Below are 13745 nucleotides of genomic sequence, written 5' to 3'. Positions count from 1 at the left end.
GTGCAGACAGGCTTGCCTTTCGCACGTCACTGATGTCAATGCAGAAGTGGCATACTTAAATATTAGCTCAGTGAGCAACTAGAGTGTTACGTAAAGTGGCAACTAGAACAATACTTAAGATGGCGGATGATAACATGGAGCAAGCAGGAAGTGACGAGCAGGCAAAACATCATCCAGGAGAAGCATTGAGGATTGAAAACCTCAAAACTCTCTTACATCTTCTGCATCAAACATTTTAATCTTATTTCGCTAAAATCAAAGCAATGCAACACAATAAATCGAACTCCAATTGAATAGGTCTATTTCAGCGCTATGGGTCTTCTGCTACCACGCACCTGAACTTTTACTATATGTACTTTGCCAGACACTCAGACATTGAAATCTGAACAAAAACTGCACCACAGATGCTAAATAAACTGAGGGGTGGAGGGATCCGAGAAGGTCAACACTTCAAGATCAGGTGGTGGGAAAAAAGAAATGCAGAAGCGAGATTCATAAGGACCAAGAAACAATCAGTGAGATTTGCAACTTACCCAAAGACAACATTTTCTCAAAATAATTTGTTGTCACATTCTTGCAGCAATGTTTGAAATACTCCTTCGAGGTTGCACAATCGTCATCAGAGTAAGACAGCTACCTCCTCACGGGCAACAGATCCTGAAAAAGAAACACAACAGGACAATTGTGGTTTGTATTCTATTACCATCCAGGTTTAGCCCATCAATCACACACACTAGAACCATTATTGGCATGATACTAGGGGAGTGGGTTTAGTTTGGTAAAGTCACATAGGGTTGCAAGGTAGAATCTAAATCCAAGGGATGGCAGATAAGTGTGAGTAGGGATAGGGAATTGTGTGCAGAAAGCAGGTCAGAGAGAGGGGATACACCCCGCGTGATGACTTTTAAAGCTGATGAACTACGTTAAAGCAGAGAATCACACCAAGATCGAAGGTCTCGAGCACCTAAGTCCTTCTATCAACAGCAACAAAAACCACATTTGGCTTCAAAGTTTGTACTTTAATCGCATCCTAGAACATCAATATTTGCAGTGATGATTTTAAAAACAGGCGGAATGATACGTTTGTGTTTTCACAAAACTCTACAACAATTTCCCTACTTCTGACCTGAAACTCCAGTTAAGAGTCAGTTTTGATTAATGACTGTTTGGAAATCCATTTAAAACCTAATGGCTAATGGCCTACACAGCAGGACATGGTAGCCACAGAACAAGAATGGTGTGAGGACATCTGGGCAGCATGTGAATTGAGACACGAGGTCTTGGTAATCTATGCTATGGATACAGGTAAGGTGAATTGATTCACCAGAAGACCGTAAGATTGAATATTCATAGGAAGGCATTTAGGATACATTTTAAGTAAGATAGAGAGATAGATCTCAGCTGCTTTTATTACAGAAAATCCAGTAGCATAGAAACCAAACTTTTTAAGGGACCAATAAAATATGTAAAACATTTCACAGGTCCCTGTGAGATGTGTGTTTCACCCACATCATGATAACTCCAAACAAACAATATCTTATCATTCTACTCCTAATGAGTACCTAATGTTGGTTGAACTTTGGAGACAACATCTTCAACAATTTCTTCCTTCTATTGAAATTATCTATTTTTAACAAAACAAATGTTTTTCTCTAAAATGCTGCGCTCAACTAAAAAAAGTAGTATTTCCTGTTCTATTTATTACCCACACCCAAAGAGAACAGTCTAATATCTCACTCAGTTTTCTCAATAAATATTTTTGGGTTTATAGAAAACGCTTTTTTCAAATCAACTTCCCAGTGTCATGGTTATTGTTCCCACCAACATCACTCAATAGCAATACGGGACAGAAATTACACGGTTATGAATTTGGAATCTCTACATGTTATGTTTAACTGATTTCAGTGCGTAATAAGCTGCAGTTTCCAACATTTCATAGAAAGGATTTCAAACCCATGAAATGTTTTCAAAAATTCACGTAAATTTAAAAGATTCTCTTAAATACAAATTTCATCCGATGTGAGGCCTGTCCATATTTCCTGAACACTTGATAATTGGTCTCTGTGAGAAGTTGGCCTGATATATGATGTTTCCAATTCTGGAACCACCTTGTATCAGTCCAAATAACCCCTTATGGTGTCTGGTTGTAAGTCAACCTTGTAGACAAGCTATCTTAATGGTAGCATAGACTAAGCAGCCTTAAAGGCTCAACTCAAGAGGTCGTGTTAAGCGAGCTGTTTTACCAATCACAGTCCTGTAACACCAAATGAAAGGACACCACACAAGTATATATTATAAAAATATATGTATGTATTTCTAAGAATAATCCCCAGTACTCTTTATGAATAAAGGGGCACACACGTTAAATCAAAAGCACAGTATAACATACAAAGTTGCACAATTATGGATGAGGGCGGGTGGCCACTCAAACCATATATTAAGAAAGTGGTATAAGAGATACCAATCGAACAGTGGTTAGGCCTAGGGCCTAGGGAATCGCTGGGAGCAGTCGGGACAAGCAATGCTGAAGTCGGGAAAAGCCTGTGGGATTCGGGTGCAGTGCTTAAAGCACAGGCATGCACCAATGTTAAGTCAATGGTGCGTAAAAGTTACACAAACAGAGTTTTAGGATACTTCCGATGAACCTAGAAAGACAAAACTTTAGACACAGACCCTAGAGGTGTGTACCAGTGTGGGAACACCGGCGTTGCAATGTTACCTCACCCACAGGAAGCGGGTGCATAGGGTCGAAGTGGCGTCGGGTTTCGTCACGCAGGTTCTGGGTGCTTGAAGCTGAAGATGCTGCAGGCGATGTGAAGGAGAAGTGTCCGGTGTGATCCAAGGGTGGATCAGTGTAGAAAAGTACCTGAAAGCAGAGGGGACAGAGTCTGGGTCACTTAGCAGTGACCAGGGTGGAACCAGGACGGAACCAGGCAATGTCGGGCGCAATCAGGTGGTTGTCGAGGAGCTTCTCTCCGCTGCCATGTAGGCTCTCACCGTCGGCGCTGTCGGCTTCAAGATTGGAGCAAACAACACTTGGCAAAAGCAATCCACGCGAAACTGGGAGATTGCTTTTCACTCGGACCAGGAGGGTCAGAGCGGGTGCTCCTTTTCAGGGGAGCGGGTGCAAATCTGGAGCAACCAGAATCACAAGTCATACTTAGGTTTTCGTCTGCACAAGGGCCACAAGCCAGCTGGCAAGTTACCGGGCCAATGCGTTGAGCCAAAGAAAGCAGAAGGGCCCCACGCAGCACTCGTCGAGTGTAGAGGGGTGAACTTCGGTGCAAGAGTGGCTCAGGGTTGGGGCTTCTCAAACCCTGGTGTACAGCTTCGAGGGTCACTCGTGGGCTGCACGGTCAGCGTCTCGTGGTCTTTTCAAGATGGCGTGCCCCACGCTTCCGGTCGCCTCCACGTGTCTCAGCTCTGCAGGGACTGTGGATCGGGCTGTAAGAAGGCAGGCAAGCTTGATCTCGTCGATCTCTGTCGCTCGAGTTCCGGCAGGAACTGCAACAAAGCAGACGTCGAGGTGCTGGATGGTGCCTGTTTGCACAGGGTGGTCACTCCTTGACCACAAGGGAGATTCTTCAGTCTTCTAAGTTGAGTAGGATGTCGAAGGGTCCAGAGTTTCGTTTCTTATGTTTCATCAGGATAATCTGAAGTGCATTGGCACTGCTCCCACTCTTATTCGAATCTAGGGGGCTGGATTACCTTCTAGGTCCCCTCCTATGGGTGGGACCCAGGAAGGGGGTGGATACACCCCTTTCCTTCGATCCAGGCCGCGCTGGGACAGGGGCTGGTGTGCCCCAGAACCGGTTTGGCCGGATTATGCAAGGGGCAGCCTTGTGCGCCCCAAGCAGTGTCTGGTTTCTTTCAAACCTCCCTGCTACAATCCACTATCTCCTGTCTGGGGTGGTGTGACACCTCCCTGCGACAGGAAATCCTTTGTCCAGGCCTCCTTGGCTGAGTTACGGTCAGCAACAGGGGGTCAGACTTGTGTCTGTGGCAGAAGCATCCATTTTGTGGATTGAGGCCCTTTTAAAAATTAACCTCATTTCAGTAAAGTAACATGTCTTCTCCCTCTAGAGGGGTGGAATGATATCCCCGTTGCCAGGACTGGCAAGGGGATAGTATTCCAAATGGTATGACACCTTACACGACATGTTTTGATAAAGCCAAACCAAAGTTGCTATATAACCGCGAGGATTATAATGCACTTAAGAGTATATGGTATGGCATTATCCCGGAACAGCTTAGGGAGTTGTTCCCGACAGCTGCAGACAGGCTCAGCTCATGCTAGAGCTCCATCTCACATTAAACCACGCACTCTGCCTCCAGGATTGATAAGGCCTTCCATAGGAGTGGCTCACAGGTTTATATGTGTCCAGATATAGGTTTAGATATAGGTATACTATATCTAAGCAAGAGGTGATTACACCATCTTGCCCCAGCTGAGTGATCAGCCAGTTGTGTCAATTTAAGAACCAGCCAGGGGTGGCAAAAGATATGCTGCAGCCCCTGGTAGGCCTTGGTGGCACCTATGCCCTGAGCACCTATAGTGCATGGTACAGGGGCTAACAAGGAGTCCATTTCCAATTGTGGTATGTACCTATAGCACATGTATTATGACACTGCAAAAGCACACGAAGAGGCTCACCTGCTTTTCGAGGGTTTCTAGGGCATTTCCGCCCACACGGCTTGCCGCTGCGCACAGGAGTGCGTTTGTCACCAACAGCACCCGGACACTGAACGCGGAGGTAGGGGTGTGAGGAAAGGCGTGGGCTGCGAGTGTGCAGGGACTCCGACATCCAGGAGTCCCTGCGAAGACCACGGATTGAACATCCGGTCCGCTCTCCCCGCCGGCCCGCCCCCCGCCCACCTGTCAGTTTAAAGGGCGCTTTCGCCAGCCATTCTGTGGGACACTGCAAAAGCACACGAAGAGGCTCACCTGCTTTTCGAGGGTTTCTAGGGCATTTCCGCCCACACGGCTTGCCGCTCCCGCTCCGCGGGAGCCGCTGCGCACAGGAGTGCGTTTGTCACCAACAGCACCCGGACACTGAACGCGGAGGTAGGGGTGTGAGGAAAGGCGTGGGCTGCGAGTGTGCAGGGACTCCGACATCCAGGAGTCCCTGCGAAGACCACGGATTGAACATCCGGTCCGCTCTCCCCGCCGGCCCGCCCCCCGCCCACCTGTCAGTTTAAAGGGCGCTTTCGCCAGCCATTCTGTGGGACACTGCAAAAGCACACGAAGAGGCTCACCTGCTTTTCGAGGGTTTCTAGGGCATTTCCGCCCACACGGCTTGCCGCTCCCGCTCCGCGGGAGCCGCTGCGCACAGGAGTGCGTTTGTCACCAACAGCACCCGGACACTGAACGCGGAGGTAGGGGTGTGAGGAAAGGCGTGGGCTGCGAGTGTGCAGGGACTCCGACATCCAGGAGTCCCTGCGAAGACCACGGATTGAACATCCGGTCCGCTCTCCCCGCCGGCCCGCCCCCCGCCCACCTGTCAGTTTAAAGGGCGCTTTCGCCAGCCATTCTGTGGGACACTGCAAAAGCACACGAAGAGGCTCACCTGCTTTTCGAGGGTTTCTAGGGCATTTCCGCCCACACGGCTTGCCGCTCCCGCTCCGCGGGAGCCGCTGCGCACAGGAGTGCGTTTGTCACCAACAGCACCCGGACACTGAACGCGGAGGTAGGGGTGTGAGGAAAGGCGTGGGCTGCGAGTGTGCAGGGACTCCGACATCCAGGAGTCCCTGCGAAGACCACGGATTGAACATCCGGTCCGCTCTCCCCGCCGGCCCGCCCCCCGCCCACCTGTCAGTTTAAAGGGCGCTTTCGCCAGCCATTCTGTGGGACACTGCAAAAGCACACGAAGAGGCTCACCTGCTTTTCGAGGGTTTCTAGGGCATTTCCGCCCACACGGCTTGCCGCTCCCGCTCCGCGGGAGCCGCTGCGCACAGGAGTGCGTTTGTCACCAACAGCACCCGGACACTGAACGCGGAGGTAGGGGTGTGAGGAAAGGCGTGGGCTGCGAGTGTGCAGGGACTCCGACATCCAGGAGTCCCTGCGAAGACCACGGATTGAACATCCGGTCCGCTCTCCCCGCCGGCCCGCCCCCCGACCACCTGTCAGTTTAAAGGGTGCTTTCGCCAGCCATTCTGTGGGACACTGCAAAAGCACACGAAGAGGCTCACCTGCTTTTCGAGGGTTTCTAGGGCATTTCCGCCCACACGGCTTGCCGCTCCCGCTCCGCGGGAGCCGCTGCGCACAGGAGTGCGTTTGTCACCAACAGCACCCGGACACTGAACGCGGAGGTAGGGGTGTGAGGAAAGGCGTGGGCTGCGAGTGTGCAGGGACTCCGACATCCAGGAGTCCCTGCGAAGACCACGGATTGAACATCCGGTCCGCTCTCCCCGCCGGCCCGCCCCCCGCCCACCTGTCAGTTTAAAGGGCGCTTTCGCCAGCCATTCTGTGGGACACTGCAAAAGCACACGAAGAGGCTCACCTGCTTTTCGAGGGTTTCTAGGGCATTTCCGCCCACACGGCTTGCCGCTCCCGCTCCGCGGGAGCCGCTGCGCACAGGAGTGCGTTTGTCACCAACAGCACCCGGACACTGAACGCGGAGGTAGGGGTGTGAGGAAAGGCGTGGGCTGCGAGTGTGCAGGGACTCCGACATCCAGGAGTCCCTGCGAAGACCACGGATTGAACATCCGGTCCGCTCTCCCCGCCGGCCCGCCCCCCGTTTATCCCGCCCAATACGCCCACTATATCTTGGCTTAACACTCCCGCAGCGCGGGACGCAGCACGGGCGAAGACAGGGCAAAGACTGGGCCGTTTGAGGCCGTTCGAGGTCTACGAGGGCTGGGTTGGGCCACCCCCTTTGTTATATCCTAGCATCACTGTCACATCTTACAGTTTTATTGTTGTGTGTATAGCTATTTATTGACTTGTACTCTGTAATATGTGTTCACGGGGTAGCCGGAGTAAAACCCTTATGGCGGCTAGCAACTCCAATAGATCTATAGATGATTTCCTGGTCAAAACCAATTTGGCGATTGACCAGGAAATCACCAAAATGCAGCACAAGGTCTCTCTAGAACTTGATGCTGCACGTAGGTTGTCGGCGCACATTGCCAACGCCAAAAAATCTTCTTTGGGGGAAATTGCATCTGCTCGTTCCCCTGATTGCCCTGCTGCCCTACGCCCCTTGATAACAACGGCAGTTATGCATCCTGTCCCCTCCACTATCCCTCTAGATCCCCCTCCAATTTCCCAACCTGACTCAGTGTTACAGAACACTGCCCCTGCCCCTCTATTTAGTATTGCGGGTTCCTTTCCCTCCCCCAAAATAAGTCACGCTGCCGGTCATTTTGGCGCCAAGAAAGCTGCAGCATATAAAAAGAAATGTCTGGCAAAAACTATACACGCTAGGAAAAAAGCCAGAATAGCAAGGCTAAAGTTTTTTAACAATAGAAGGGTCATGGGTTCCCTTGGGATGAATGACGCTAACCCCAAACTGACCAATACTGTTTTCAACGGGGAAGTTACTACGGAAATAACTAGCCGGGTCGAAGATGATATTCTTATCATCCCTCCTAGTCAGAATAGCATAAATATCCTGGAGGGTCGGGCGAGTGGTTCCGTACAAGATAAGGAGAGTGATAGTGAATTCCTCCAACTAGTCTGGGGTACGTTAAAGCAGTTACTTTCCCCTCTGGAATTGAGGCTTTCTCGCATAGAGAATAACCTCCTTGAAATGGAAAGGACCATAGTCACTCTAGCTAGCTTGAGTCTCAAGGAAATGGACACTAAGCTCACATGTGTAATGGAATCCACTTCACAGCCTAAAGAAACACAATATGTTCAACCTCCCTCACAAAGAGGCCATAGCATCCCTGAGACCCTACCAAAGCCTATTCCAAAACCCCGTACTATTGTTGTAAATACTACTCCCCCTACTCCGAGCTCAGTAACACGTAAACCTCTTTATCCGCAGAAACCAGCACAGAGGCCGAACACACTCTCTAGGGCACCGGTTCACCACCTTCCCAGGCCACTCCCGGTGCAAAACCAAACACGACAGGTTAGTCGTCACAATTTTCGCGGAGGGTTTATTGACCTCCCGCCAGAAGCAGGGTCGTACGTAATTGTTCTAGCGGGTGTTCCAGAGTTAGATCAACAATCACAGGAGAACGATTTTTCCTTAAAAAATAAAGTCATTCACTGGCTTAATTCCAATAAACAACTCCCCGACCATCAAAGAAGTAATATACTTATGGTGCGGAGAGTTCCCTGGATCGGTCGTACGCACAAATCCATACCCGGTGACTGTGTGGTGGTATCGTTTTCTGACCCCCTCACAGCCCGGTGTTTATGTACAGGGCCATCCTTTGAACCCAATCCCACGATTGTGGTTAGGCCACTCACCTTTTTCTATCCTCCCAGGCAACAACATGTGACTGAGGGGTCATGGTCTACTGTTAGAAACCCTGGTCGACCAAAGTATAGTTTAGTCGGACAAAACCAACTCAATTGGTGGCAGGGGGTCTCCACTTCAAACAGGTTCGGCTGCCTGGAGGAGGTGGATTGACTCGGGAGGTCCGGAGATTCATCTCCCTCCAAGATCATTCCCCACCAACGGAGCTCTTCACCCCTCAATTCACCCGATAGAATGAAGGATATTCGGGCATCAACGCTAGACGAACCAATCCAGATGCCAGCTATGGCAAACTCGTCCCCATTGATTGTTTCCAGCCCACTCGGCTCTACACTTCCTCCTCCTAATTTTACGGCCCATCACGAATCCAATGACATGGCTGCGAGCTTGTCCTGTGCTGAAGTACCACACCTAACTATAATTTCATGGAATGTGGCTGGGCTTTCTAGCAAATTAGACTGTCCAGAGTGGGGCGCTTATGTCAGTTCCAAAAACATAATACTATTACAGGAAACCTGGGCGCGAGAACCAGTAGATCTACCCGGCTTTGCTGCTTTCACTAAAATAGCCAAGTGGGAGGGAAAGGGGAGACCCTCTGGGGGACTAATGATAGGGATAGCAACGGATCTAGGCTGTCAGGCCTCCGCTCTGGAGACCGCTTCTGATGATCTGCTGGCCGTCCTATTACAGTGGCCTGGCGCATCAAAGCTTTTAGTTATCAACATCTACTCTAGGCCGACTAAAATGCATAATGAATCCCCCACTATAGACGAGTTAGCCAGGTTTCTTGAGGACATCCCGTGTGACCTCCCCTGTCTAGTGGGTGGTGATTTCAACTCCCACTACGAACCTCTGTCCGGATTACGTGATGGTCCTTCCCTGGACGAAGACTCTAGCTGGCTGATTCCAGAGTCGGCGGCACCACCTCCAAAGACCTGGACCCCCTTGGCCCTACAAATAAATGCCCTCACCCTTAACCTGGCCCTCCGGGCATGTAATGGGCGTTGTAATTCGGATACCCCAAGTAAACCGACTTACAACAAACCCGGTAGTGAATCCCGTCTCGATTACATTATGGTCAAAACCTTCATGTGGCCAGCAATAATTGATTTTAAAGTATGCCCAAGAATGGATAGCGACCATAATTCCCTGGAATTGACTTATTCCCTTCACTGGAACCAGGAACCTTCACAGGGAACTGGTAGTGACAAGTCAGGCCTCCTACTTGAAAACAATCGTAGGAAAGTCAAGTGGGAGATGCTAGTCACTAGCGTAAATAAAATACCGTGCCTCTATGAAAGGCTAATTCCATTTCTAGAGTGTGCCTTTGAGCTAGGTACTAAAGACCTAGATGAAGTATCTAGAGGTGAACTAGCAATAATACACAAAAATATTACAGACTCCCTTCAACATGACTTGTTCACATCCGCCACGAAAAAGAAGGGCATTAAGCCAAAGACCTCGTGGTATAATGCCACGTGCAGGAATGCAAAGGCGCACTTGATAGCTGCTATTAAGGGACGCCTTAGCAGGGAAGAAATTAGTGACAGGAGAAAAAAGTATAAGAGCCATCTGGTGAACGCCAAGGTGGAATGGGATCATGATTACTGGGAGACCCTCACGAAAACACTATCAACCAGAGATTCACGTAAATTCTGGCGGGTAGTAGCGAATGGTACGACCGAGCTATCTACAGCACTTGAGCCAAATATAGCCCCTTCTGCGTGGCAGGCCCACTTTGAAGCATTGTATGCACAGGGTGTTGGGGATCCCAGTAATGAGTGCTTTCTGACTAGACCAACCCCCTCCGGGCCCCCTTTCACAGAGAAAGAAGTGAGGCAGGCCATCAAGAGCTTATCTGCTGGAAAAGCACCGGGATTGGACGGGGTCCCGGGGGACCTGTTCAAACAGGAACCAGGGATTTGGGCACCGTATCTCACACTTGTGTTCAATGCTATTCAGGGTGGAATGACTGTGCCAGATACTTGGATGGGAGCAGAGGTAGTCCCAATCTTTAAAAAGGGATCCCCTCTGCTCCCATCCAACTATCGTCCTATCAGTCTGATAGATATATCCCAAAAACTCTTTGGCAGACTGATCCTAAATCGTTTGCAGGTGTGGATTCAAGAAATGGATATCCTGTCACCATACCAGGCAGGATTTCGGGAGGGTGTATCTACCACTGACCAAATCTTCAGGCTTCAACTGCTCTATTGGAGAACAGCGGTTATCGAGGGCGGCAGTCTATATACCATCTTCGTAGACCTTCGTGCCGCCTTCGATTTGGTTCCCAGAGCAAGGTTGTGGAGCGTCATGAAGGACCTGAACGTCCCAGAGGACATTTTGGCAATCCTGGTGAGACTCCATTCCAACAATTATGCCCGCGTTAGGTGTGGCAAAGGTGGCAAGCTAACCGAAAGGTTCCCCGTTCGCAGAGGTGTAAGACAGGGTTGTGTGCTTGCACCTACCCTGTTTTGTATCTTTGTGAACGGGGTAGTTGCCCACCTCAACAGGATTGCTAACTCTGATGCCCCAAAGTTGACTGGCAACAGGGTGCCCGCAATCATGTTTGCGGACGACACCCTGCTGCTGTCTAAATCCCCGATGGGGATCCAACGTATTTTGGATGGCTTCCTAGACTTCTGCTCTGAGCGGGGATTGGAAATAAACCCCCAAAAAACCAAATTCATGATTTTAAATCCTAGCGCCCGAAATAGAGCCCCTCCCATCTTAGGAACGATCCAGTTAGAACGGGTACATAATATTGAATACTTGGGCATTACGATAAATGAATATTTTGCTTGGTCTTCCCACCAGGCCAAAATGACCATCAAACTGGCACAGTTGGCGGGTGGCACTTTGCGCCTGGCGAATAAATCAAGCTATCGACCACTTGCCCCAATTATTCATATATACAAGATGCAAGCGAGAGCAGGGGTTACTTACGGGGGTGAGCTGTGGGGCCACATTCAACACCCGAAGCTACAGGTCAGCGAGAACAAATTCTTGAGACAGCTAGTCACCCTTCCCCAGAGTACCCCACTACTTCCACTCAGGTTAGATCTGGGTATTACTCCAATAACAGAGGAGCTGGGACTCAAACCCCTAAAATTTTGGAGGCGTTTGTGGTCTAGCCCTGATCTTATAACTTATAGAGAGGAATTACAGGAATTCCTGGAAATAGGGAAGATAAAGAAGATCCCTTGGCTGATTTATGTCAAGGGAAGGTTCGAAGAAATTGGGCTTCCAGAACTATGGACTGACCCTATTAATTCATGCACGAAAACCTCTAAGAAGGCACTTACGAGCGCCTACAACGACATGATGCTTACTAGAGCCTTCAATAATTCCCCTGAGGGGTCCCTGACAAAATCGTTCCTGAAAATTAAAGACACTTACTCTCTTGAAAAGGTTTTGGACAATATTTCCCCCGCATTAACAAGGAAATTGTTCCTCCAGTGGCGCTATGGATGTCTTCCTCTGGCCTCGTACACAGCGTCTTGGACAGCGTGCTCTACGACACCATCGTGCCCGATGTGTGCCTACCTGAAAGAGGATGACATCCACGCGATCTTCTTCTGCAGGGGTTATGACCGAAGTAGAAAATATTGGCTAGTCCCTATGCTCAGGAACCTGGGATTTAGATCTTTCCATACTGCTTATAGAGTCCTAAAATCTGACCTTTCCCCTTATGTAGTTTTTGCACTGTCAAAATTTTTAACTGCATTGTGGGTTACCCGAACTCGCATGCTGAAAAGACTGGTATAACGGACTCTTTCAGCGATTCCCTCGAATGTTTTATTCAATATTTAACGATTTTTATTACTGATCACCCCACGTTTAATAAGTTTTTAAAATGTATGTCCTTGTTGTATCTTTTATGATCCGTGATCGAAATAAAGATTTTTTTGAATTTGAATTTGAATTATGAATTTAGAGAGAGAACAGCAGGCTGGGGGTCTGATTAGCAGGCCCACAGCCTCAGTAAGTCGAAAACCAGTGAAGCAAAAAGCAAAAATTGGGGTGACCATAGGATAGCAGACCCTACTCTCCTACAGTCTCCAAAGCTTACCCGTGTCTTATAGGAAATGACAACCACAAGAAACTAACTCTAGTAAGCTTTTACCGGTATCTGTATATCTTTTGTGAAAGTAAATCAAAACCTGAATATTCTTTGAGTAATTGGGGACAACTGTGCAGCATGGCTGAAAGTTAGAAAAAAACACCCTATGACGCGGCCATCGCTGACCTCAAGGGGCAGTCATCTGTTTGCTTAATATGGTATGATGGTGTGCCGACACAATAAAAACCATTTACTATCTCACGACCAAGCTATGGTTTGCCGTGTTGGCCTTGCATGAAGACAGCACCAGAAAGGCCAAGCAGAGCAGGGAGTGCAGCGCCGCCTGCATCTTTGTAGCATCTTGAAACCTGTTGGCATGACTTTTGATGGCCCTCCAAACATAAAGAAGGGAATAAAACACCTAACGGTGCCCCCAAAACATTTAGGAGCACTAGGGTGATGGCAGGAAAGTGTTTAAGAAAGGGGCGGGGATGTGTCCTGCCTGAGGGGAAACAGCCTTTACCAAGCAGTATCTTTACCAAGCAGCCTTTACCAAGCAGTATCTTTACCGAGCAGTATCTTTACCGAGCAGTATCTTTATGGAGAAATATTTTTACCAAGCAGTATCTTTACCGAGCAGTATCTTTACCGAACAGTATCTTTACCGAGCAGTTTCTTTACCGAGCAGTATCTTTACCGAGCAGTATCTTTACCGAGCAGTGTCTTTACCAGGCAGTATTTTTACCAAGCAGTATCTTTACCAAGCAGTATCTTTACCAAGCAGTATCTTTACCAAGCAGTATCTTTACCAAGCAGTATCTTTACCGAGCAGTATCTTTACCGAGCAGTATCTTTACCGAGCAGTATCTTCACCAAGCAGTTTCTTTACCAAGCAGTATCTTTACCGAGCAGTATCTTTACCGAGCAGTATCTTTACCGAGCAGTATCTTTACCGAGCAATATCTTTACCGAGCAGTATCTTTACCGAGCAGTATCTTTACCAAGCAGTATCTTTACCAAGCAGTATCTTTACCAAGCAGTATCTTTACCAAGCAGTATCTTTACCAAGCAGTATCTTTACCAAGCAGTATCTTTACCAAGCAGTATCTTTACCAAGCAGTATCTTTACCAAGCAGTATCTTTACCAAGCAGTGTCTTTACCAAGCAGTGTCTTTACCAAGCAGTGTCTTTACCAAGCAGTGTCTTTACCAAGCAGTGTCTTTACCAAGCAGTGTCTTTACCAAGCAGAG

General features: G+C 48.7%; 1 protein-coding gene across 4 annotated transcripts in view; it reads right to left on the bottom strand.

Annotated features, from left to right (window-relative positions):
* LOC144770807 (uncharacterized) overlaps positions 1 to 13745 on the bottom strand; it is a 156548-nt gene that overhangs the window by 44189 nt on the left and 98614 nt on the right. For all 4 annotated transcript variants that reach the window (XM_078655573.1, XM_078655574.1, XM_078655575.1 and 1 more), the window contains exon 2: positions 534 to 657. In XM_078655573.1, the coding sequence (XP_078511699.1) occupies positions 534 to 546 (13 nt within the window). In that variant the 5' untranslated portion in view covers positions 547 to 657. The remainder of the gene's footprint in view (positions 1 to 533; positions 658 to 13745) is intronic.

This window comes from Lissotriton helveticus, chromosome 7 (assembly GCF_964261635.1).
Source record: "Lissotriton helveticus chromosome 7, aLisHel1.1, whole genome shotgun sequence".
NCBI lineage: Eukaryota > Metazoa > Chordata > Amphibia > Caudata > Salamandridae > Lissotriton > Lissotriton helveticus.
This window is presented reverse-complemented; position numbering and strand designations above follow the sequence as displayed.